The sequence below is a fragment of the Cryptomeria japonica genome, chromosome 11, assembly GCF_030272615.1.
Source record: "Cryptomeria japonica chromosome 11, Sugi_1.0, whole genome shotgun sequence".
Lineage (NCBI taxonomy): Eukaryota > Viridiplantae > Streptophyta > Pinopsida > Cupressales > Cupressaceae > Cryptomeria > Cryptomeria japonica.
The window spans coordinates 27,885,074-27,912,740 of record NC_081415.1 but is presented as its reverse complement, the minus strand read 5'-3'; the positions used below and the strand labels follow the sequence as shown (position 1 = coordinate 27,912,740).

The 27,667-nt window shown below is 35.4% G+C and overlaps 1 protein-coding gene across 1 annotated transcript in view; it reads left to right on the top strand.

Annotated features, from left to right (window-relative positions):
* Positions 1 to 7,674: 7,674 nt before the first annotated feature.
* Positions 7,675 to 27,667, top strand: part of LOC131070830 (dihydrolipoyllysine-residue succinyltransferase component of 2-oxoglutarate dehydrogenase complex 1, mitochondrial) — a 38,106-nt gene continuing 18,113 nt past the window's right edge. Inside the window, exons 1-9 of the mRNA XM_058006495.2 lie at positions 7,675 to 8,010; positions 13,252 to 13,312; positions 13,413 to 13,440; positions 13,741 to 13,811; positions 13,936 to 14,010; positions 14,157 to 14,212; positions 14,352 to 14,396; positions 14,683 to 14,955; positions 15,081 to 15,175. Coding sequence (XP_057862478.2) covers positions 7,927 to 8,010; positions 13,252 to 13,312; positions 13,413 to 13,440; positions 13,741 to 13,811; positions 13,936 to 14,010; positions 14,157 to 14,212; positions 14,352 to 14,396; positions 14,683 to 14,955; positions 15,081 to 15,175 — 788 coding nt within the window. The 5' untranslated portion in view covers positions 7,675 to 7,926. The remainder of the gene's footprint in view (positions 8,011 to 13,251; positions 13,313 to 13,412; positions 13,441 to 13,740; positions 13,812 to 13,935; positions 14,011 to 14,156; positions 14,213 to 14,351; positions 14,397 to 14,682; positions 14,956 to 15,080; positions 15,176 to 27,667) is intronic.

Genomic DNA, 27,667 nt, shown 5'->3' with positions numbered 1-27,667 from the left:
TGTAGAACTCAACAGGAAGTCCATCAGGGCTTGGGGCCTTATCATCCTCGAGGGCCTTAATGGCATCAACAATTTTTGTCATAGAAATTTTGGTCTTGATAGGGAGAGCATCATTCTTGAAGATCCTTCTTGGGATAATGTTACTACACCTATTTCTAGCATCTTTTGAGGCTTCACTATCCTCCGAGGTAAAGAGGGTCTTATAAAACATTTCAAAAGCATCTTTGATCTCATTGATGTTCAGGAGTTCCTTATCCTCAACTATGATTCTATCAATTTTTTCTCTATTTTGTTTTTGTTTAAGAAGATTGAAGAAGACTTTAGAGCCTTTGTCTCTGAATTTGAGCCAATGATTATAGGCTTTGATGAAGGCACCCCTGATTTTGACCTATTGATGTTTCCTAAGAATGTCTCTAGCCTGAGAGACCCATTCTGCTAGGACAGAGGAGGAAGGATGTAGTTGTATTTCATGCTCCAAGGAGTGGAGCCGATTAGTGAGAGTTTTTTCCACAAACTTGAAATCCTTGGCTTTCTTCTGGCTAATAGTTTGGAATATTTTCTGCCAAGAGGAGACGTTTATGTTCCATTTGAGGGTGTAGGATTGGGGATGTTGAGAGTGCATGTTAAAGAGTCTAACCATTTTAATGGTAGTTAGGGCATCCTTGTCATTTAGCAGGGAGGTATTTAGGATAAATTTCTTATTGAAAGGATTGTTGTTAGGGATGGAGTTCCTAGTATTGATGACAACAATGATAGGGAAATGGTCGAATAAGGTCACTAGCAAAACAACCATAGAGTTCCCCAAGTGGTTAGGGGAGAAGGAGAAGAAATCTTTATTAACATAGAACCTATCTAATCTAGAGTAGATTTGGGTGGGGCCTTGCTGAAAGTTGCACCAAGTGTACCATAGGGCAGAGGATTCAGATTTGCCGCCCTCAAGGGGGTCAAATAATTGCATGTGTTGTTTAAACCTATCCCAGTGAGGTTTCTCTTGGCACTTCCATTCGAAAGGGATACCCCTGACCTTGTCATCTTGGTTTTCAATCATGTTAAAGTCTCCAGCCATGACCCAAGGGATACTCGGAAGGGCTACCAACCAATTCTAGAGGGACACTCTTTCCCTATGATCATTAGGTGCATATATAGAACATACCCCAAAACAAGAGCCTCTAATATCCAGGGAGGTCCAGACCACTCTATTACATGGGGAGACACCCCTATCCCTAATGTGATTTGCCCACTCAAGGTTAATGAGGAGACCAACTCCACCCTTTCCCTTAGGATGATTGGTGCATATTTTGATCGCATCTCTCCAAATAAAATCAAGCGCAGTGTCAAGGGAGAACTCAACGGATTTAAGCTCTTGAAGCATAAAAAAGTCTAGATGTTTATGACAATTCAAAAACCTTTTAATAACAAACTTCCTATCAGGCGACTCCAAGCCTCTAATATTCCATGAGATTTATTTCATGAGAAAAGGGGATTAAGAGGGACTGTTTGGGAGACCATTTTGATCTCCAGACTTTTTCTTATTCTTGGAACCAACATGTCTGCCTTTTCTTTTTAGCCATGGAGGAACCTTTCATGAGGTCATCATCTTCCTCACTAAGCTCAGTTAGCTCATTTTTACCATCTGCAGTTTCTACAATGTTCGACCAAGGCACTTGGGAGCCTGGAAAGCCAAGGAGCATTGAGCTAGACTTAATGTCTTCTAGACCCTTATTAGCATAGATAAATTCAATAATATGGTTGTCCTCTATTTCATTTAGCATAGATGTTGTCGCGGGGTTGGAGGTGTTAACATCAGGGGTAACTTCTGCAAATAATGAGAAATCAGATCGTTTAGGGGTCCCAGACCTGAGCATCATTTTCGCAGGATTATCACTCATGCTAGCATCACCAGCACCGCGATCATACTTCTCTAAATTTTTAACCATATTTTTAACCAAGGAGGTGGTCGAAGTTTGTGAAGCATTTATTACGTCATCATTTGTCGCGATGGGGTATTTGCTAGTGGTTGTCAACTGACTGGCAATTTGATCACCAACACGGATTTGATTCAAGGCGAGTTGTTGGGCATTCTTTCATCTTTGCTTTCTTGATGCGACTGTTTGAAAACAGTCAGAAGGCGAACCCTCAAAAATTTTGGTGGGAATGGAAGCAAGGTTGAGGGGTTCGGTAGTGGAGTCAACATTAATTGGATTTAGTTCAATAGGGATGAGGCCAGGAGTCGAGCTTAAGGTGGGATTATCTTTAGGGTTAGTATTGTTTCCAGCGGAATGAGAGTTCCTTGGGTTTGGGATCGACTCCTTATCGGTGCTAGGGTTTTCAGATGCTCCTGCTAGGTTATTGTTATTCTTTTGCTTCTTGCGGTTAATGATTGGGCAGTTGTTTCGAAGATGCCCTTCTTTTTTGCACAAAAAATAGGCGTTTAGTCCTCCAAGTATTTCAACAGGGCAAACAAACTATTCCTCACCGATGTTAAGGTTTAGAAGTGGAGGGATGTCGACCCCAAGTTTGATGGAGATAAGTATTCTTGCATCAAGGTTAGGGACTAAACGCGTTGTTTCATCAACTCGAATTATTCTCCCAAATGTTTCCAATACCTGGGGAAGAAAACGCCAAAGAAAGGGAGGGACGTCCTTAAGAATGACCCATCTAGGGCTTGATAACGCAAGAACTTCCTCATTGACGACCTTTGAAGACCAGGCTAGGGCACGAAAGGAGGTGTTCCCGACAGTCCAGTATTGTCGTTTAAGGATTTCAACCTAGGATTCATGATTATTAAAAAAGATAATATAAAGACCTTTCTGGACTTGCCTACATAATGAAATCTTAAGCCCTAATTTCAAATTCCAGAGATTATAAAACTAATCATCTAGGAATTTCCTAGGCGGGCATTTCTCAATATTAACACAAGCAAAGAAAATGGCAGTATTGCTTAACCTAGATTTTTCAGAAATAATTTCTTTCAACATCTCATCGTTTGGTGAAATGCAGAAAGAATTCGAGGGCATGGTAGGGCTCTTACCTTCCTCACCGGGTCGTTTGCCTCTAGGAGTCTTAAAAAATCTCACACTAGGGTGGACTCCATGAGCAGACGGAGCAACGGTCTCGGAAAAGGTTTTTTTTCGGTTGGAATGGACCCGATCGGCAGGGCTAGGGGAATTAAAGGTGCCGCCATCTGACTCTGGTTCCATCGGAGGCCACAAATGGGTCGCACGAGTGACCAGAGGTGCGATTAAGGGTTAGGTTGAGATGCGGATCGAGTATATTCGAATACCAGACAAAATTAAATCAAAGTAAATGCAGATTAATGAAAGCACGAAGATAAGAAGGCAAACCACGTGGAGGAGATTATCTCCTCCACATCATCGCTGAGGTGTCCATGTTGCTCATCACAAGCTTTTCACTTTTGCAAAATCCTTACACAGGTTCGCAATCCCGAAAATTCACAGTCCCAACTGAGCTTCTCTTTGGAAAAAAGAAAAAATATTCCTCTCCTCTGCTTCTACCGTTTGCCCACAACATAACCTTTGCTCTACACCTCCCACTCCTTCGCTATCACCGCCTCTGCTCTGCACTTCCCGCTCTTGCATTATCACCTCTTCCGTTTCGCTCCTTCTATTCCTCCCTGTTCGTGCTTGGATTCTTCTTGAATAAGGAATTGGGAAAAAAGACACGAAATGCTCTACTCTTCTATCGTGAGCCCTTGACCTTCTTCCCTGGAATTCACAAACTGCTACAATTGAACCTCCAATCTTACTGCAGAAGCCTCTTAAACCTCGCCTTCCGCTCCTAAAAGCCCGATCGCTGATCTGCCTTAATATTTTGCGTCTCCCATTTTAGGTATTTTGATATAGATTTTAGTTTTCCACCGGGATTCAATGTTTCCGAAGTGTCCGCTGAAGGTATTTTCTCAGATTGCAAAAACCAAAAATCTGAAGTGAGTTCTGCAATCCCTCAACCAGCCCAAAAAAAAATAAAAAAAATAATAATATAATTTGAGTATACAATATTATATAATTTAAGTATACAATTATACATTTTTTTTCTTCTTCTTCTCATTTGATGATGGTTCATGGAGTGTGACTTGAAAGGTTGATGCAAAAGTTTTCACACAGTTTAAAACATCGACGCAAAAGTTTTCACACAGTTTAATCTAGAAATCTTGCATAATATTATACATTATGTTATATTATGTAACATTATATTATACTATATTACATTTTATTAGTACTTGCCATTAGGCAATACTATTGTAATGAGTTTTTTGTTTTTCCAGTTAACTAGTTATTAAAAAAATTAATTTGAACCAATCACAAACAAATTTTAACTTTTAATTTTTTCAATCTTTTTATTTACCAAAGTCTAATTGTACAATTTTTAACATTATAAATTAGGAAAATTATTTTTCTATACACTTATTGGCTAAATACAATTTAGCTGTTATAAGTGGATTTTTAGGAAATCCAAAATAATTAGTTTAAGTGGCAACTATATAGTCAGAAATATATGTAAATTTAGGAAAATTTATTCTTTATTCACTTACTGTTTCTAAAAATTAAACTTTCTTTATTTTTGTCATGCATTTTATATTGCTATATGTATTATGCATATTTTATAGAGGAAAATAAATATAGAATTTAATAATGTTATTTTAATAATATATTATTATAACATAAAGTTATGTTATAATAAAATAAATTGATTTGTTATTTTTAGTTACATTTTTCTTTTTTTGAATTGATATGTTTAAAACTAATTATACTTTTTTACATAAATTTTATTATATTAAAATTACAATGAATTTAAAAAATTATTGCTATTTTTATTTAATTAATTTGACTTAATAAAATTATTATCTATAAGACTATTGTTATTTATTTAATTTTTTATATATAATGTTTACACCTATTAAAATTTTAATTATTATGAAATAATTTGTTTAATTTTTTAATCTTAATTATTATAATTTTTAAAATATAATCATTATTAAAATTAAATCATAATTATTATTAAAACTATACTAAAAACAAGGCAAGTACTAGTCATTATGTGGTACTTGTTATAATTATATATTAATTATAAAATTAATAATTACAATATAATAATAATATAAGATAAGATAATAATAATTTAGTATTATTTACAACACAATATATTATTATTTACAACACAATATATTATAATTTCATAAACAATTTAAATACAAGGACGCAAAGCGTCAAGTTCCTGCCATTAGAAGAATGAGAGTAATGGATAGAGATATAGATATATATAGAGAAATAAAGCTATTCAAATAAACTTTTATTTTTAAATCAAAAGTGAATAAACTTTCATTTATAAAATTTATTCACTTTTGAACTAAAATAAACTTCATAATAAGTATAATAACAAACTTTATAAATAAGTATAGCATTATTATTATAATAAGTACAACATTATTATATTAAGCATTAAACAAATTCTCATTATAAGTATAAAATAAGTAATAATAAAGTTATATTTTTAATTATATATATAATAAAATTAATTTATAATTGTTACTAAAAAATTATAAAGTTTATTGGATTAGTTAGAGATAAAGTTTCAGTTATAATTCAAAAATTCAAAAGTGAATAAACTTTCACTTATAAAGTTTATTCAATTATAAAATTTATTCACTTCTGAATAAATTTGATAAGTGAAACTTTATTCACTTTGTATTAAAATAATCTTTAATAAGTATAACATTTTATACTATAACATTATTTTGCAATTCTTTTGTATATTTTCAATTAAAAAAAATATAACATTATTATTATAAAATAAGTAATGATAAGTTAGTTTTAAAATTAGGGTTAGGGTTAGGTATAAAATTAAAGATAAGGTTGGGGTAATAACATTATTATTATAAAATAAGTAATGATAAGTTAGTTTTAAAATTAGGGTTAGGGTTAGGTATAAAATTAAAGATAAGGTTGGGGTAATAATTATTGTGAGAGGAGGAGTTAGGGTTAGAATTTGAGTTAGGGATAGGGATAAAATTACTATTGATGTTAGAATTTTATATAAAATTATTCAAGATATATATACTCAATTCAGAATTAGATTTAGTGTTAAATTTTCATAATGTATTAAAGTTATATATGCTAATGTGCTAATGATTACCTTAATGATTACATTAACATTTCCAATTAGATATTAAAAAAGTTTAAAAATTATATAATTGATATATATTTAAAAAATAAAAGAAATAATTTAAATAAAATATATTAAGAAATAAAAAATATAAATAAAAAATATAACAAATCTATTTAAATCACTACATACATCTCAAGAAATATTTTAATTAAATAATTAAAATAAATAAAATTACCATTAACTAAAATACAACTCTATTTCCTTAGTAATTTTTTTTATTTCTCTAGACAGAAAAAATACATATATCACAAATCTGATAAAAATATCTTAAAATTAATCTCCCATCAACTTTTAATAAATACATTTAAAATATCTACAACTAATGCTAATAAATAAATAATATATCTAAAATTTAAAAAACCAACTAAATAATTCTTTTATTTAACTTAAAATAACTACACCTATATCAAGTCAATCTAAACGAGACAGTAGAAATACTATACCGTTGATATGGCTACATTTTACCATTGTCTTACCACATCAGCTAAAATGGGCTTTACATACATTTAGTCTGGCAATTTATTATATTAATTAATGTAAATTGATGCAGGAATAAATTCAAGTAAGCCCGACGGAAGGAAAGATGAGCTCAACATAAATGTCCGGCCATTTAAAAAATGATCGTACTGCACACATGTTGATTAGAGTAATTTAGTAATTGATTTGACAATATTTATTAAAAAATAAATAATAATTTGATTTTCACACTTACTGTTGCCAGCATAAGCCAATAAGAAGAAAGATAAATGAAATTTTCTCAATTTATTAAATTAAAGAGTAATTATAAATTATAGAATTGTTTTCAAAAAATTTAAATTCTTAAATCTGCTTGGTCAGTTGAAAAAAATAAATGACCTAGATGAATGATAAGTATCCTGCTGTGAGAGGAACTAATAATATAAAATAATACATATAAGCATAACTTTACTATATTTACTATTTTAATATTATAAACTTTAAAATAAAAAGTCTAAAAAATATATATTTTAAATTAAATATAAAATTTTAAGAAATAATATATAAAATTTTACGTTTTTATCAACTAGGTAAAACTTATTTGATGCGATTATATTTTTTAAATTCAATATTAAATTTTTGAAAATAATATATAAATTTTTGGAAAATAATATATAAAATTTTACGTTTTTATCAACCATTAAAATCAAAATGAACACAATAGTATTGATTAAAATAAATTATTTTTCAAAGACAAAATATAATAAAAAAATTATATATTGATTAAAATATTATATTTTTCAAACTCAAAATATAATAAAAATAAATTATATATTGAACTTTACGTTTTTAAGTAAGAAGTTGTAGGTAGTCTGAATATTTATGCGGGAGCTTTTGCACGGAAAGCGGTGACGGTAGACTAAACGGTGAAGCAGAAAACCGTTAAAACGGCCGGGGTACGTGACCGGTAAAAAGGAAACAGTCACATATACGTGAAAAACACTGATGACCGGAAACAATGAAACCGGTCAAATATTCACGCATCCCTTCTGCTTCATTACACGCCGTCGATGGCCGAAATCTGGTCAGGTCGTCACGAAAATAGAATCCCTACTTTTTTCAAAGTCTTATTTGGACCCACATAGAGCATCCCTTCATAATTAGAATTGAACTTTTCCATAAATCCACGAGAACACGTGCATTATTGAAATTCATTATTTGACCTGGAAGCAAACGATTTTGCGAGGTGGTATGTGTGTTATTTTTCTTTTCTGAATCGCAGCCATGGCAACTTTGTTAGCAGTGAGATTAAGCAGGTCATCCAGATTGAAGCACCTGGTGGCCAATATACCAAGATCAAATATACTGGTTGGTTTTAAAATATTTGTTTTAAATTTTTCCATTGTGTTTTTGGGATTAATGTTTTGCATCGATGTTTCGAATTTATATTGCAATTTGAGCATTCCTTTGAACCATGCTGTTCATTGATTCCCAGAGCAAAAGTCACCTTCTTCAACCACACGATACCTACCATGATATTTTTTAATTTTTTTAATGTTATTGATGTGATCTTTCTATCTTACACTCTGTCTACTGCTGGAATAATTCTCATTTCAAAATACGGGCATCTGGAAGAATACCCATTTTAAAAGAAGGCATTTTTAAGAATACACATTTCAAATAAGGGCATTTCTGATCATGGGACAGTGTAGAATTTGATGTAACCAGAATATCCTCTCAAAATTAGGGCACTTTTAATTATGGGTATGGTGTAATACATTGTCTTGTTCTTTTTGTTTGATCAATCGGCCTGTGAGTTTATCTAATTTGTTTGAGTGATCAAGTTTACGGCATCCTTTGATTGCCGTAAGATTTATTCATTTTATTTTCCCATCTTTTCAATCTATACAAAAGGTTTTATGTGACGAATTTCATAATCCAGTTTCATGACACATCATTTGGATTATGGATCTTAGCATTTTAAAACCTGTTCCTGGGAAGTCCACTTAGGTTGTGTATTTTCTTGCAAATCAGTTTTGGTTTAGTGACTAATCGTCGAACTTGCCATTTAGAGTCATTACTAACAATCGGATAGCTTCGATCTCTCTCTCTCTCTCTCTCTCTCTGTCGCCATCTGCCCCTATTTGAACGGCTATGGTTTTGTCCTGTGTGAGGATTGAGGAATAACTTTGACTTGGTCACTGTTTCAACCGTAAATTAAATTTTAAGGATATTTGTTCTATTAAATCCAATTTTTAAAATTTTTGATTTTATCGTTGTAGCCTTGCCATGGTCTAATTGTAAGGCTAGAATCTTTAATTATGGTGAATTTTAATGCCTTTTCAACCTAACTGATCCGTAGGACCTATTAAAGTGATACGTATTGCTGCTAGCACAACTAGCCAGAAACTTTTTCCCCTAAATTCTGTTTTTTAATTGCAATGATGGCGACGTAGGTTATAACTGCAATTGCTTACTAGTTGATCATGCAACTAACTATTTTTTTTAATAATCTTTTGAGTAATGATGTTAAGGCTGGATTAACTGCAATGATTATGACCATTTCAAACACCACAAGAAGTTTCTGGCTGATTTTGTGGCCAGGTGATTAAGTAATCAGGTGAGTTCAGACAAAAGGGATGCCCATTGAACATGTTTTCTTGGCCGAATGATATCCTGCATTTCACAGTTCACTATCTGATCATCATAGACAGGTAAATTGGATCAGTATTTTAGCAGTGTTCCACGGGCGTTGGGGACGGGGGGACGGGGGGACCAAGGGCCTAAATTTGGGGACGGCGGGGGGGACGGCGGCGGGGGGGGTGGCGGGGTGGTGGTGCTCATATACTTGTACATATACATATAGTACTTGAAAAACTAGTTTTGAAAAGATATATGACAGTATTACAGTGTAAGAATTACATTTCAAATGAGACTATAGGAAATTTGAAATACTAAATCTAAATACCAAGATTTCTAAGTTGTGTTGTTATATGGAGCCTAATCAAACTCGGAGGTTAGATTTTCCCTACTTCTATCGGCGCGGTTTCCCCCTATATTTTTCAACGGGGGTTTGGGGGCAGCGCCCCCAAGTTGGGGTCAAGGGGCAGCGCCCCTTGCGCGTTCCCTATCGCGATACAGGGCGGGGTCGAGGGGCAGCGCCCCACGAGGCCAAAAATACTTTTATTATTTTCTAAAGGCGTCGGGTATTATTTTTCTATTGGCCCACGTCCAATTAGAGTTACCCCTTAACCCTCAAAAAACTTAAAAACTCACTTTTTTTTTTAATTTTAATTTTAAACATTGCATATAAGTGGGGGCGACAGGAGACATCTGGGCATCTCCCTGTCCTTGGAGAGACGTCTGCACGTCTCTTGAAGGACGGGGAGATACCCAAACGTCTCCCAAGGAGACGTCTCCACGTCTCCACGTCTCCTTGGGAGACGCGAGGACGCGGGGACATCTTTGCGTCCCGGCAGCGCTTGGGTGGCGGTGGCGGGACGGTGGGGGACGTCGCGTCCCCCTCCCTTCGTCCCCGAGACGTTTCTGACGGGGGGACACGCCCAAAAAGGGGGGGGATGCGTCCCCATGGAACACTGTATTTTAGGGTATATTTCTTATATTTATGGACCTAGGAGCCATTTCCGCTGCAATGCTGAAAAACCAGAAATGCTGGGACAAATTAGTTTAAACATGATTTGCATTTATGAAATCTACTTTAAAGGGTGAATATCTAAGTTACTGGTTCAGGTTCGGGAGTGGGTTTGACGACGCGAACCCAGTTCGTGGGTTCGGGCAAAACTTTTTTTGCCTTTTGAGTTCATGGGATGGGTTCGTCCATATATATATATATATAATATATATACAAAATTACAAATCTAAATACATTTAATAGTATGCTACTTCATCATTGATCAATGCCAAATGCCAATTCGATTGATAGTTCAGAATTTCAAATTAATTTTTCAATGGTAAAAGTCACTTTGATGTGACTTAACCCAGATGGTCACTTGGGTTCACCTGGGTTCGCACCTGGGTTCGCCCAGTTCCAGCCAGGGGTCACTCCGGGGGCCTTGGGTTCCCTGGGGTGAACCCTGGCCGGACCCAGGGTAAACCCAGTGCAGACCCGGTCTGTGTCAGGAAGCCGAAAGCCACGAACCTGGCAACTTAGGTGAATACAGATGCAAAGTTATGAGTTCAAGTTGTGTTTTTAGGATGGAGATTTTTTTAAGGAAATGTTTAATATATTACACCAAAGTGACTGAGTCAACTGGAATATCTTTCCCCATAAATTATAGTGTTTATAACTTTATAGGGCCTTCTTAATGTCAAAATCCCACTATTAGTGCAATAAAATAGCAAGCAGAATTTGTTAATTATAGTATGGCATTTATTTGTAATATTCTGGATGGAATATTTTATATTATTTGATTTCCATATAGTGATCAGCACAAAATCACTGATTATATAGCTCTGTTGGGTTTGAATGCTTTTGAGTGGCTAGCTTCTGAAATAAACCTGCCACGAAGTTGCTGAAAATCTCTATGGAATATCATGAGACAATGGTTAGATCAAGTATCAACCATTAAACCTTCAATTTTTTGACTTTTAAACTTTTAATGAACTGTAGTCCGTAGACTTAAATTATGGCATACACAATTGGCAATGCTAGGGAGGGTATGAAACGTTGCACTTGAATACAAATATCCCTTGAAAATAGAATGGTTTATCAATATCCCTCCTCATCCTTGCTTGGACTCTCTCAAATAGAGTGTTCCTCTAAGAGATCTTACTCTTCAAATTTCCTTCATGACCCTTCATTGATATTTGAGAGCAATTATTTAAAATATACTTTTTTTTTTATTGAAAGAGGGGTAAAAATTTATTTAGAAAGAAACAGAAAGTACAAAGAAAAAGGCCTCAGGCCCCACCAAAACCACCAACAGACAACAAAACAAGGGACCCAAGAGATCCCAGAAAAGAGCACTTAACCAGGCCTGTCCTCCATGACTAATCCATCAAGAGTCTTTGAGTACTCAGGGGGGAGGAGCCCCCGATTATCAACATCCCACCTATCCAGGCTCTCAAAGACACATTTAGCCAAACAGTCAGCCACCTTATTCCACTCCCAAGGAATATGACAAAAATAAATTTGATCAACCCCAGCACACAAGATCAATATCTGCTTAATTACTGAAGCTAGCTGCCAATTTACTCTATCCAACCGCTGATCATTTAGCAAGTCTATCACAATCTGGGAGTCAGACTCACAGACAATTCTTTGCCAACCCAAAGAACATCCTCTTTCAATCGCATGAAGGATAGCCTAAGCCTCCATACGATTATTAGAATGCTGGCCCATATGGGTAGAAAAATAGAACACAACACTACCATCACTATCACGCATGATTCCCCCAACACCAGCATGCTTAGGATTCCTCCTAGATGAATCATCAGTATTATCTTTCAAAACTCCACGAGGAGGGAGCCAACAACCCTCCCTATGAATCTTTTGTCTTGCTTGACTCGGCAGCCTGAAGGCTAAGTGCAATAGGCTATCGTTCACTAGCATCAAATTCCTAACAATGTCCAGATCAGCAGGATCCATAGTCACTGAAAGATCACACTTAGCCGAAATAGTCCCTTGGAGCCTGCAAACAATCTTCCTCCCTAAGTGATCACAACCTGTGCAAGACTCCTGAAAAATCCGACGGTTCCTTTCCAACCAAATATTCCAGATCATGAGAGAGGGGCCAATATCCCAAGCAACTTGAAGGAAAGAAGTCTTGGCTGGGGGTCTACCCATCCTTTCCCATAACTCAACTATAGAGGTAGCATGGATACAGACCTGCTTCCAGGCTGCCCACCAATGATGCCAAACCTCTCTTGAATACTGGCACTGAAAGAAGAGGTGGGAGATGCATTCCTCATTCCTGTTACATAAAACACAGATGGAAGGGCCTTGGAAACCACACTTGCACAAATTCTCCCAGGTGAGGCACTTATTCCGAATAACCAGCCAAATGAAAAAATTACACTATTTAAAATAAACTTTAATTATAAGATACCTTCTTATTTTCTAGTTTCATTTTGCTTGAGACTCTCTCTATTATAATTTTAATCCCATTTGCTTAGTGCAAAATTCCTAAAAGCCACTGAAAATGTATGATGGGAGTTGTGGGTTTCAAATTGGCCTAATTTCAAAAAAAGGGACATTATATTATATGGGAATTTGCAGGCAGATTTTGATCATGTTTGGTTTTGTTGATTTTATTTTGTGCCCTGAACCACCAATATTTTGTGTAATAATATTTCACTGTCAAATATGTAGCTTTTAACTTTTGTATGAGGTCCTGGTGAAATACAATGTACCTGGATCTTGGTTCTTTCGTGCCACTGATATTCTTAATTGTTTTGCTTTAGGTGCAAAGAGAGGTAAGAAGCCAAGTTATTGATAGATGATGTAAACTATTTATGAAATAAAAAAATAATTTAGCTATTGCTAGACTACTTCAGTCTTATTTCCTGTCAGTGGCACTTTTAAACAAAAGGTAATTTTTTTGCTTTACACTATTTACCACTGATTGCATTGAAATGTTTTAACTGCAGTCGACACTTCTAGTAGCAGGGAACGAGCAGTTTCGAAGTATTACTTCCTATGCAATATTGGGTAGGAGTGTGTCACGCTTTCCTTTATTAATATGATTGAGCCAAATTTTCATGATTTGTATCTATAATACATTCACTAATTTTATGTTGGTGCTATCCAGATGGTCCTGCTAGTAGAAAAGATATCAGGTAGGCAAGCAAATTTGTAAAGGCTAATTTTCATACATACAAGCATTCTGAAAGTATCGAAGAATTTGGGTGTTATGATTATTATTAATGTGCAACATTCTGTATAATAATCTTTACTAGTCTGCTTGTTCTAGGTTCTGGCTTGCCAAAGCCAAGTATAAAATGGAGGCTAAGTTCTAGCAATCTTGCAATGCAAGCAATGCTTCTAATTTTGTACTCTTAATAAATCAACTAGCTATGTATTTCATCTTGCAATGCAAGCAGTGTTTGTAATTTTGTACTCTTAATTGGGAATTGCAGGGTATCATATAATGGCCTTTACAAAAGTTTTCCATATCAAGCATGGGCTAGGTCATTTGCATCAGATAAAAGTAAGACATACTATAATATTTTGTAATGCTTCTGCTTCTTACTTTCCTAATTCATCAGCTTGCAGTTATTTGTATGAACTTTCCTATTGTTGTTAAGCCAAAGCAAATCCACTTTATTTTGAAGGTGAACTTGTTGAGGCTGTTGTGCCATTCATGGGTGAATCAGTCAGTGATGGGACTCTTGCAACTTTTCTCAAGAGTATGACATCTTAACTAAGATTTTTCTTTTTTCTGTTATGTAATTTTAACATAATTATTGATTTCTTATACTGGTGGAATTGAGTTACCATATTTTTTTTTGTAACACCCTGGTTGATTTGAGTTACCATGTTTTATGTGCAATAGAACCAGGAGATAGAGTTGAGATGGATGAGGCCATAGCTCAAGTTGAGACTGACAAGGCACGTTAATTATTTTTTTTTGTTTTGAATGTATTTATGAAAAATAGCATGGATTCAGCTAGAATCACCATGGAAGTTTTCGTAGGCATGGAAAAACTCATTAAATAACGACATTATAGAATTTGCTGTTCCATGGCAGGTGACTGTTGATGTTAATAGCCCTCAAGCAGGTTACATTGAGAAGGTATGTTTTGGATCAAATCATCAAGCCCTTTAAAATATGACAATTTAGTAGTAAATGTTTCAAATATATATCCTTTTTCAATATACTTTGTTCTGGTTTACATTGAAAAATGAGTCGTATGCCTTAGGTACTTCAATTTTACTGTTTGGCAGTTTATAGCCAAGGAGGGAGGTACAGTTTAGTAGTAAATGTTTCAAATATATATTCTTTTTCAATTTACTTTGTTCTGCTTTACATTGAAAAATGAGTCGTATCCCTTAGGTACTTCAATTTTACTGTTTGGCAGTTTATAGCCAAGGAGGGAGATACAGTCGTACCAGGGACAAAGGTGGCTGTTATTTCAATGTCAGCAGACGGAGCAACACCTAAAGAAGAGAAGAAAAAGTCATCACCACAATCTTCTCAGCAATTACCAGATGCAGATGTTAAAAAAGCTCAGCCTCCACCTGCGACACCTACAGAGGAAGCCCCAAAAGACAAAGTGGCTACTCCTACAGCCCCACCTCCTAAGGCTTCTCCTTTGGAACTGCAGCTTCCTCCGAAGGACAGGGAAAGAAGGGTAAGTGTTTACGCTTTTTACAGATCTAGCAGTATGTTTCAACTTAAATATTTCTTTTATTATGCTTTGCTTTAAACTGTAAAGATTCAACTCTTGATAAGTGTACTGGTGATAATTACTTGCAGGTGCCCATGACAAGGCTACGCAAACGGGTGGCCACAAGGCTTAAAGATTCACAGAACACATTTGCTTTGCTAACTACCTTTAATGAAGTTGACATGTATGTGAAAATCACCCAAATCATCTCCAGATTATTGTGGCATTTTAGGATTCTATTATCGTTCCTTAATTTTACTTGATTACTTTTGTTCTTCAATTTTGTTTATCGAACCAGGAAGAATTATGCATTTTGTATTAGTGTCCGTAGGATGTTTAAATATTGAGTTATATTTACTTTCTAACAATGAATTGTTATTCTTTTTAAAATCCTTTTTTGTTATTATTGAGGATATATATTATTTCTTAATCCTTAGCATGTCTCATTTGATTAAAGCGATTTTTCTTGCCTTTCTTCTTTATATGCATCCTTTGTATAGGGCTAACAAAAGGGTTTTTATAGTGTATAAGTTCACTCGAGTCCTTACTTACAGTCTCAACATTTGAAAGAAATTGTTACAACAATATTGCATTGTTACTGAATCGATTAGATATAGCCCCATTTTTTAGGTACAAGTCATAACAGAATTGGGTAGTGCTTTGTATCTCAGAACTGGACAGGGTTTGGATTTTTTCACGTGACCGTTTAACTGGGATATAGGTTATTATCAGTGTATTTTTGAATATTTTTTAAGTTTTGTGATAGACAAAACCCTAAATGCCCATAAACTCATTATATCACATTTCATATGCTCAAAAAAAACACACAAGAAAAATTCTTGTAATTCACCTAAGATTGAACTTAAGGGCAAACTTATTTATATATCATGCTAAATTCCGTGTTAAATACTTGGGTTAATTATTGTCTTTGGTTTTATGTTCCTCCTTGGAGACAATGATGCTAGAGCATTGGAACTTTGACTTTTCTTAATAAGGCAGCTGAAATCTCTTCTTCAATTCAATGCCTCGTGGCATTCTTTAGTTTGATCCAAATGTTTCTCTAGAGGAGACTCACGTCGTTTCTCTTTTCTTCTTGCTCTTTGTTGCTCCACTTTTGTTCACGGGTGTCTACCTATGATATATCTTTTCTATAGTAATGCATCAAATAGTGATGCTGATTCTAGCATTTGTGCCAATGCTGCAATTTTTTTTTAAATTTCTAATTATGGTTATATACCCACACACTCACACACATTTTGATAGTGAGTGCTACCAGAAGGGGTAGATCCCCATATTAAAAGTCAGAAAAAAGATTACAGAACCATATGCATGATATACGTCATGGCCTTAGCTAGTTCATAGAGCCTATCTATCTGAGGGGGAGAGAATAAATCCCCATTGATGCTCACATGGGCTTTAATGGCTTCAAAATTTCTGGATTCTATGCCCTCCCTGTAAGGGACTAGAGCCCTCTTAGTTTCCTGGCCTTGACTAACTGCTGGCATTAAAGATGCTAGCAGTACTTCTTGAGCTCGACCGAATTGGAATGGAACGAACAGCCTCTATAATTGCATCCTTGTTGTTTCTCCTGACCAGAATGTGAATAAAGGAAATCCCCCAGAGTGACTCCCCCATAGTCTGGACCATGTTCAAGTAGAATGTTTGGTAAATTTATCCATTGTGAACATGTTCTCCCTGTTGGCAATTGTCATTGATGTCAAAGGACTAATTTGTGACATATAGCCTTTAATATATGACAAACCTATGGCCTAATTTTGACACATTGGCCGATCCATGGCTGGTGCATTTATGACTGAAAAGAAGATGCATAATAATTTTTATTTATGATTGACCCCCCTCCTATGGCTGACCTGGTTAAATGCAACAAAATAATAAATAAAATAAAAATCAAATATTGGATGCTCCTTCAAGAGCTGACATAAATTAAAGGGTTTTAACATTATTTTGGAGTCCCCTAAAATAGGGCCAATCCCCCCTAGAGCCTAGCGCTCACCTTGTGCAAGGGTTTTTTAATTTAAAAAAAATAATAATAAATATATCCTAGGCTGGCTCACCTTCGTGAGGAAGGTTGCGCTTCCTGATAAAGAGGTGTGTTGGAAGAGATATGTCAGTTTGGAAAAGGTGTATGAGAGAGGTATTTAAAGAGTGTTTCGGCACTCCATTTACTCACCATTTCATTGAAAATTTGCTCCTTTCAGAGCAGAGATAAGGAGCAGATCAAAAGCAGAAATAAGGAGCAGGTTTAGAGCAGAAATAAAGTGCAGAGATAGAGCAGACCTAGTGCAGATCTGTGAGCATATTTTGAATACTATATTGCTGACCTGGAAGGAGATTTGAGAGCAGACCTAGTGCAGATTTGTGAGCATATTTTGAATATTATATTGCAGTCCTGGAAGGAGATTTGAGAGCAAAAGTTTAAGGCAGATTTGTGTGAAGGAGTGGATAGATTTTGTTGATGACTTTGAAGGGATCTAGGGCAGATCCAACAACATTATTATCATCCCACATTTCGAAGGTTGGAGCCTTCTACTTGGTGAGATTTGAGTTCGGAGCCTCTTATTTAAGAGATTGGAGTCTCATGCTGGCTTGGACCTCAGTGGAGGGGATTGGTGTCTCCTGTGGGTTGGAGCCTACAGAATTATAAGAAATTATATATAAAAAGGAATATTTTGTCTTGGTTTTCTCCCGCAAAGGATTCTACATAAAATTGTGTGTGCATCTTGTCTTCTTGTGTTAGATCTTAATTGTGTGAATGTTTTTTTCATTGCTTTGAGATTTCTAAAATTGAAAATTGAGAAAGTTGATCTTATATTGATTCACCCCCCCTCTCAATATGTGTGTGTTTTCTTCACTTCGGCCCAATAGTCAATGTCAATAACTTGTCTGACCGTGTCCCTGGTGGCCTCCTCCCATAGGTGAAAAGTTTGACTAATTTGCTGCTCCTGACACTCTTCCAGGCATCTGCATCTAATGCTCATGCGTTCTGTCTCCACCATCTTGGTGATCTGCTAGTTGCTACTCATGGGCTGGGATAATACTTAGAAGATAGTCAAGCTCAAGGAGGGAAATCCTGGGGAGGATAATGATGATCATGTGGATACTGCCACAACAGCCAAAATAATAGTAATGGCTGAATTTGAAGAGATAGAGATCACATCTATGTTATTTTGTTAGAAATAAGGATCAGAAAGGGGCCTTCCCATCTATAAGGGTGTAATGTCCCCATTTTTCCAGTGATCAATCAAGAGTCCGAGTTTCACCTGTTAGCTACCTAAGCAGGTGAAATCAGTGGATAGGAGATGATATTGCCACCAAAGAGGGCTTATACTTAGTCATTTTTTGTGACTTGGGTGGTTTTATATCATAGGCACTTTATAATAATTCATTATAGAGTTAACTTTTTCTATAATTAGAAAATCTTATAAAGTAACTTTATAAAACTGCATTATATAAGTTAAAAACTTATTAGTTGCTTTATGCCAAAATAGAAATTTATATAAAAGTAACTTTATAAGGTTAAATCATTAAGTGCACCGGTGGTTCGATTTCCTAGGCAAGAATAAATAATTAAAAAGATGACCCTCATACCCATCGAACTTTTGGAGGGAGAAGAGATTCCTTTGGAATCTTCAAAAGATGCCAAGCAAGGGTTCGATTTAGGGTTGGAGCATAAAGGTACTTTTGGAGATCATTTGGAGACATATTATTTGGTGATTATTTTTCATTCTTCTCTGCAATATTCTGCCATAGCAGGTACAGCAGTGTGGAGGCCCAGATTGAGGGCGAAAAACCCTTGATTCAAGCAGGTTGGATGATACCCCAGCCAATGTTCCTTCTTCAGCACTCAGGAAAGATCTCATTCCAGGCCATTTAAGGGTCGAATTGTGCAGATTTCTGTATCAGATTGTAAGGTCAATAGGGATAATCAGATCTGAGCATTTGGGTTGGCTCTTTCTGCAAGTTATTGCTTGTTTATGCCAGCCATACCTCTCCTAGGTCAGCTGTACCATCCCATTCAGCCTGTGGGATGCAAATAAATAAATAAAGGGGAATAAGCAGCAACTTTTGGTAGGAAAATCATTGTTGGGAGATCACTATGGCAGTCCCATGATCTTTATAGTGAATTCAGTACACATTTGGATGATATCAGCAAATTAGAGGGGATATAGGGTCAATTTGGTGATCTCTCCTGGCAAGATTTCAGAATAAGCTTTAGAATTCCTAGCTTTCCATTCAATTGTTTTTGATAATTATTGTTTTGAAGAATACAACCCTTTGGAGCTGTTGGAACACATTGGAAGATCCTGTAGCAGCATTTCCATTCAATAAAGTCAATAAAGAAGCCCTCCAGGCTAGGCATTGGACCCCTGGTAGGCCAATTTTGTATGTTAGTGTTGAAATTCATTAATTCTTTGCATTTATTAGTTGCTGTTAGTAAATCAGACATTCTGAAATTTATTTTCAGTAGTTGTAATTTGTTCCTGTCTTGAATTCCAAACTTGCATTATTCATTCTATCATCCAAAAACCCCCAAAACGCATTAAAACTCAAAACTTCCTCAAAAACTCCAAGTTACAATACTCTGGTCAAAGATTGATTTTGAAACAAAACAAATCAGAATTGAGCCATCTCCTAGTCGGTATCTTTCAAAGGGTCTTTGTCAACACATTCATCATTGGTCATCCAGACACCCTCGTTGGCTAAGAGATTTGCAACACCATTAGCCGCCCTGTATACATGCTTGATAGTGAAATTTAATCTTTCCAAAGCCTCCCATGCCTTGCAAACACCCTTTGATAGTTTCTAATTAGGGGTGGATCTTTTGCTAATTGCTTTGGTGCAGATCATTGAATCCCCTTCAATGTCCACCTCATCCACTCCTCTTTCTAAACATACTGTAAGGTTTTGTTGAGAGCAGCCAATTCTGCCTCATTTTTCGTGGCTAACCCAATGTGTCTAGCTATAGCCCATACCAACTTACCAATGGCATCCCTTGCAATGCAACCAATGGCACACAAAATTCAACTAGCTCATGCAAATAGATAATATTTTGTTAAATAGAAGTTTCAATGTGCACATCGCAAGGATCTTTCAATATAAATTAACAAGATAAAAAATGTTAAATGTATTTTATTTTGGTGGGGCTTATATTCAAAGAGATAGTATTTTACTGTTATGATAGGTGAGTGATCTATATTCTGAGGTTGTATTTTAGCTCAGTGTTTATACTTTATATTTTGTGTATGCTTTATCATAGTTTGTTTTTATCTATATTTTGATTCTAGAATTTTTGTCAAATACATTGTCAGACCTGGTATAATTTTGTGTCTACTTGTCTACATCGAATGTTAAATAAAATTTTCAATGTGCACATCACAAGGGTATTTCAATTTAAATTAACAAAATAAAAAAATGTTGTCTTCAATTTATTTGATTTGGTGGAGGTTTTACCAAAGAGATGGTATTTTACTATTATGGCAGGTGAATGGTGTATGTTCTGAGGTCATATTTTAGTTCACTCTGTCTACTTTGTTATTTATTTTATCTGGCGGAGGTTTTATCCAAAGAGATGGTATTTTACTATTATGGCAGGTGAATGGTGTATGTTCTGAGGTCATATTTTAGGTCACTCTGTCCTACTTTGTTATGGTTTAATTTTGTGTCTACTTAAATTGATATTCTACACAATTAAATTGTTATTGTGAAGACTGGTTGGTTATTTGGTCCAAACAGTATTTGATGGTCTATCTTTTTCTATAGTGGTATAGCCTTGTAAATCAGTTCTTTAGAAAAAAATGATCCATATTCTTGGCTAAATGGTTTGATTTTGTTGCTATTTTAGGCTCTCTTTCATATCACTAATTTGCTTGATAAGTATGAGAATGCTATAGTTTAATTTTTTTTAGTCTCATTGCTAGAAGCAAAGAGGTAATGTTATGTGTAGGTCATCTTTGTATACATATCATTTTGTCCTTCTCTCAAGTTGTAGTACAAAATTACTTGGTTGTATAAAAACATCAGCCTGATGTTTATATCTAACCTAGTATTGCACCAAGATGTCCAATCTTCGTGACATCAAAATCTTGGTCGTGATTTTGTATGCTTATTTTGATATTATGCATATTTATATCCTAAAATGTGGTTTTAGTCTATATTTTTCTTCTACTTTATGAGTTAGTACTTTTACTAAATTTCAAAGTTTGGTTTAGTATCAAATCTTCTCAACGTTACTTGGTTTCGTATCTTGTATCTTTAAAAATGCATAATACATGACCATTTGACTCTACCTGTTATGAGAAATAGTTTCTCTTTTTTGATTAATTAGATTTTTATTTGGATGATATTTTCTTTGAAGTTTCCTACTTGAATTTTTGTTATTGATAAAATGTTTTTCTCTTTTATCTTTCTAGGGTGCAAACATGTTTATTGTAGTTGTTTTGAGGTCTTACTAAGTTTTTGAAGGTTTCAAAGTGTAGTGTCATAAAATTGCGACCCTAGCAATTTTCGACTGCATTAGGGTCCTCACGCATGCAAATTCGAATCCTCTAGCCTGATCGGAGACCGGAGATTGCTCAACTTGCGGAAACAGCTTCTTCCTTGGCCTATGCATCACCTCGTCCGCACTCTGCCCTAGAGAAAGGGGTAGGACATGGGCATGGTGCCACTGCCCCCCCTTGGATAGGGGCGTGGCACCCCTGTCCCTGCCCTATTTTGGGGTAGGACCCTTCCTAGAGCATGCATTGTGGTTTGTGCCTCAGGCGGGAAACTCCCTCGATGTCGGCCCGTGATGAAATTCAAATCCACTGACATGTATTTAAGGGGCTATTCGTCCTCTCATTTGCATAAGTTGGATAAGTGGGAAATTCACAAGCGATCAAGCATTCAAGAGCATTCAAGCATTCTTTTCCAGCATTGAGCATTCTCAAGTCTCCCTTCAAGGCTAGGTGTTGCATTAAAGTCAAGGATTCAACCATTGAAGAGGAGATTGATTCTAACATACAATTCCACACAAGCATTTCTATTAACATTGCTACTACAACCTCCCTTGAGGTGATTTACAATTCAGTCTTTCATTTACATTTACTTGCAAGTACATTCTTTCATTACTTGGTTAATTCCAAAACTAGGGTTTGACCTAAAGGCAAACCCCCAATCCCAACCCATCTTGCTCTCTTTTTTGTGTGTAGGTTGCAGGTGCGCAGCTGTACTTTTGGATTCGGGTCCTCATTTGTAGAGGCGGAAAAACCCTTTTCGTTTCGTTGATTTTTCAGAGGACCGTGTACATTTGTGCCACGGTCCGGACAACTTTTCCTCAAATTCGTAGGGCGACTTCGTCTTGACATTTTACTGCCAAATCCAGGTGCACAACTTCATCCCATATTCCGATTTCAAGTTATAATCAATTCTTTGACACTTTTGCACTACATAACATAATCAATTTCCTTTCCAAATCAAACAAGAAAGAGGGGATCAACTTAGCATTCCCAATTCATTCAAAATTCAATCTACCATCTTCGTGTGGAGAGATTGAATCTAGTGAATTATCCTCTCCTCTTTCTAATGTAATGGTGAAAAGTGCTTGAATGGTAATCAATAGCGAAACTCTCATCTCTCTTTGAGGGAAAGGGTAGTTTCCTTCTTGATCTATCATTCACCATTTTCCACCATTACACAAAGTTTTTTATGATTGTGCACAGTCTCAATGATCAAACATAATTTGGATATTAATAATAATTTGGAATGCACTATTGCTAGTAGCATTTTACCATCCACTCACATCATACAACAAGACTAGAGATTTGCTCACATATCATTTAGTGAAACATTTTATTGTTGACTTTGGCAATAATTTTATTAACTTCATACAAGACTTACCAAAAAACATTTACTAGCAAAGCTTACATGCTACATTGCATTTTGCTATTTTAGACAAACTTTTCTTTTGGACAATTCATGGGCCAAGCTGTCTATTTTATTTGCTCTCTACATCTCTATGTTATACAAATGCCTTGAAATTTAAAAAAACATGTAGTCTTCGTCTCTTTTTTTAACAATTTTTTAATGTTTTTTATAATCTAATTTTTTTGCCTTTAAATCTTTTTTTTTTCAAAAAATCTTATACTTTTAGTTTGCCGATTGATGTGTGAAATTCTGCTCTTAATCCATGTTTTCTAGATCACAAATATGTATATAATTATGATTTTTATATTTATTTGTACCCAACCCGCAAAGAAGATTTTGCTGTACCCACATACCTGATTCCAATTCTGATTCAGCAACTTAGCAATATTGTTTTATATCTTTGATCCTTAGCAATTTGCATTCGTTTGAGATGAAATTTGAATTTTTCCATTTCCTCGGGATGACCCTAATCGTATAGGTCTGTCAAGTAAGCTTTTAAAACTAATTTGGGTTTAGGTTTGGGCAAAATTTTGGTCAAATATTCGTCAAACTTGACTGTCAAGATATATATTAAAGCTCAAAATAGTAATGTCAGGTGTCAACAATCAATCATCATTGACCAAATATCATATGGGTCATCACAAGTATCCTCCTCCATATTAGATGACCTATATTGTGGTAAATTAGAAGATCCACATAGTGCCATTGGCATTGGCACAGGTACTGGCAATAGCATTGTCACTAACAATCTCATGCTCCCTAGGTGTAGCAAGGAGGGAAATGGAAGCATCCAACTCAATAAGCTCTCGCTCAATATCCCACTTCTTTGTATCACCTTCTTTGTAAGCACTTTCTTTGTCCGCCTTTTTTAAGTGTAGTCTATTGCGCTTTATTTGTGGATGAAGGAGTATGTGCTCTAATTCCTCTTAGATGAAGATGCACTAGGAACCTATCAAGACAAAATTAGGGAGTTAAGAGTTACAAAGTTTTAAATTTAAATGTTAAAATTAAAATATAAATAAAATTTAAACTACAAAAGTTTTTTTTTTATAAAATTGGGGATACAATTTTGATTGCAAGAGGTTGTAGGTGCGAGTATGGTTCACCATGAAAGTACCACCAACAATGAGCATTGACCATATGCTTGTTTTGATGAGCATCAAGACCACAATCATTTGTGCTTGCAAAACCCATGAACTCAACCCTCACTGCATCCCATATGTCATGATCTCTAGAGAGTCTAGGAAGTGCTACCTTGTACCCTTGAGCAACTTACGATCTCTATTTGGGGGAACTCTTGTACCAACAAAAAGGAGGGGAGAACTATAATGTTCGAGACTCAAGGCAAAGGCAAGAAGAAATGGACTCGTCATTTTGTTCCATCTCTCTACCATGATTTGGTGTAGTTCTTTGAAGAATTTTTCTTCGGGATCTTGCTCTTTTGCATTTATAATGACTTTCATCTAATCAATCATTGAGTCGATGCCTTCATACACCTCACCCAAACAAGGCCTATCTATGTCAATATAAAGGATCATATTCAATATGGGCTCAGTGAAATTGAGGAGAAACTTATCACGATACCACCAAATGTCTTATAGGATCATTTCTTAACCTTTGTTGCCCTTGTAGTGCTAGATTGTCTCCATATGGACCAATTTGGGTTGATTACCATATTAGACAGTGTTGATTGTAATTAGGTAGGAGGGGCGGATTCCAATTGCCTTAGGCAACATTGGAATCTGCCCAAAAGGGCTGGCCCCTCTTTAACGTGTAGGGCTGGGCCCTCACCCACACGCCACTCCCTAACTTAAATCCTCACGCCACACTAAGGAAACGTGTTCCCCATAAATAGGGCCGACCCTATATTCAAAAGGCAATTCGCACAAAGGAAAAGATTAATAATTAATGTCAAAGCTATATTAATAATTAATGTCAAAGCCGACCTAACTAGATCCTTCGCCTCATATAAATAAAGGTCAACTTGACTTCATTTAGACACATTACATCTACTCTCTCATACATGCGAATCTGATCTGAAGGACAGAGAACTTAGTTTTTCATCTGCTGGGCATCAAGTGATTCATCTCTGCTGATAAGGGAGTGCTATTCATCAAGCAATCTGCCAATTGAAGGTCATGCTGTTCAGAAGTTGATTACATTCATCAGCTGGAGACATACATTTCATTTCAAGATCAAACCCTTGGTTGCTGATTGATACAACAAAAGGCAGATCCGAAACTGGTTAAGGGGCAGATCTGAAACTACTTGAAGATGCCCTTAGCCCTAAGGGTGAACTGAGATAAGTATTGTAATCAGATTATTATTCATAATCCATGATCAGATATGAGGATCTTTTCTGGCTGGGTTTTTCCTCCTAAGAGGTTTTCCTAGGGTATTTGTGTGTTGTGTGTTCATTCTGTTCATTTCTCTACCTTTGCTTAATTCTGGAAATTCCTAAACACCAACAGCAATTTGAAAGTAAGATAAATTTCTATTTTTTTGAGTATTGTATTAATCTAAAAGACTAAAATCAACAGATAGTACCTCACGAACCTTTAGAAGTTATCTCAACACAATCATGTTGGAGGCAAAATGGCTCTCAATAACCTATTTCAAAATCAAAATAAAAAAAATAGATTACAAAAATCAATATTATAATAAAATTAAAAAGTTTACCAAAGTAAAACATATTTATTAATTAACTTACCTTCAATAGCTTTAATTTCAAGAATGTTCTAAATATGCTTTGTGACATATGGTGGTTGGTGATGGACATTGGGATTTCTTCAGCACATACACTTGTTTGATCCATTCAATTTTGGTTCCAATTTTTTGTAGCATTAGGTTGAGGGAGTGGACAACACAAGGTGTCCAAAAAATATGTTCATAACGTTCCTCAACCAAGATCCCAACAACCCTATAGTTTTTGGCATTGTTTGTTATGTTATAATGCTTGATAGTTCGATGTTTACCATGGAAACGAAAGACTCCTTAAATAATGAAAACAAGATGATTTTTCCATAATGGAAACAATCGATAATAGAAACACAAAAGACATAAACAAAAGTTTCTAAGTACAAACTAAACAACTAAGATGACCATTACGGAAGCATTACAATATTATTTTAATATACTCCCTTAATGGTCATTGTTCTAACTACTCAACAGAAGACATGACAGAATCTGTAGGTCTTTTGGTCATGAATGCATAAGTCACCCCCTTCTCTTCAAAATGCTTTGAGACATGAGTCTGACACCCTCCCTAGTTCTGTAGAACTTCTAGAGACGGCCAAGATAACCACAATCGTTCTAACTTGATGTTGGGTAACAAAGCTGCCCCTCCCTTTATTCAGAGACATGAGGATTAGTTTCTCAAAAAACATTGATATTTATTGACAAAAAATCGGCAAAAAAATTGAAGCCACGATTTTGTGAAAAAATCACCAAACCCTCTATTGCATCTGGAAGACAACAATAGCCAAGATTTTGTCCAAAAACCGTCAAAAGTTTTTGCGAATGAGCACTAAGACCCAAAACAGACTGCAAGAAACCACAATTTTTATTGAAAAAATAAAAAAGCCCCTTTAACAAAAGAACCCATGATTTTTGTGTGAAAAATCGGGCAAAAAATGAAAACCCATGATTTTAAAAAAAATATGCAAAAACAGATTCGGGTCCACGATTTTTTTTAACAATAAAATCGACAAAAGTTTTTTTTTTCTTTTTCCCGAGAGAAAACTTGAAAGCCCATTGTTCCAAAACCCTAGCTGCCAATAAGAATGCATTTGCTCCAAAACACTTGATCACACAGTAACAAAAAAAAAAGCCAAAAATCACTGTCACGAGCAATAAGTTCTTGCTATGAAACGAAATAGAGCCAAAAAAATAGAAAATTGCAAGATTTTTAGTGCCAAACTTGCGAGACATAAATAAGGAGGTTGCATAATTGTTAGAAAACGACCTCTTCACGTGCAGAAAACTTTGGAAACCCGCTATCGTCGTGTGTTTTTGTTGAGGGAAGGTTGCGAAAACTTTCACGTGGCCCTGTTTGTAGATGAAAAAACTTTTCATCGTGCGGGAAGAAGAGAATGTCGTGCGGAAGAACTGAGTCGTCGCAGAAGAACAGATTGCAAAAACCCTTTTCCACAATGATCTCACGACTCTACAAGCAATCCTCAAAGCAAAAATCCATTACGCAGTGTAGAAAAATGGGCGCTTAGAAGCATCGCAATTTTAGAAGAAACCTCGCAAAAAAGGAACACTTGCAATTTCTTCAAAAAACAACTTCAATTGTAATCCGTGCGACCAAGAGTGTTGCGAAAATAAACCAAAAAACCACAAATTTTCTCTAACCCCCAAAAAAAAACTAGGAAAAAAAGCACCCACATAACCCTAGGGCCTTCCGTGAGGGAGTTAGACCCAAACTTGCTTTGATACCATGTTATAATACTTGATAGCTCGATGTTTACAAAGGAGATGAAAGACTCCTTAAATAGGGAATACAAGACGATCTTTTCATAACGGAAAGGATCGATAATAGAAACATGAAAGACATAATCAAAAGTTTCTAAATACAAACTAAATGACTAAGATGACCATTATAGAAACATTACAATAATATTTTAATATGTTATACTTATAACTTGCCCAACAATTTACGAGACCACTTCCTCAATGACTTGGCAAAGAATGTTAGCAATAAATGCACCATCCTTCATTTCTTCTTCACAATCCGTTGCTTTAAAAAACA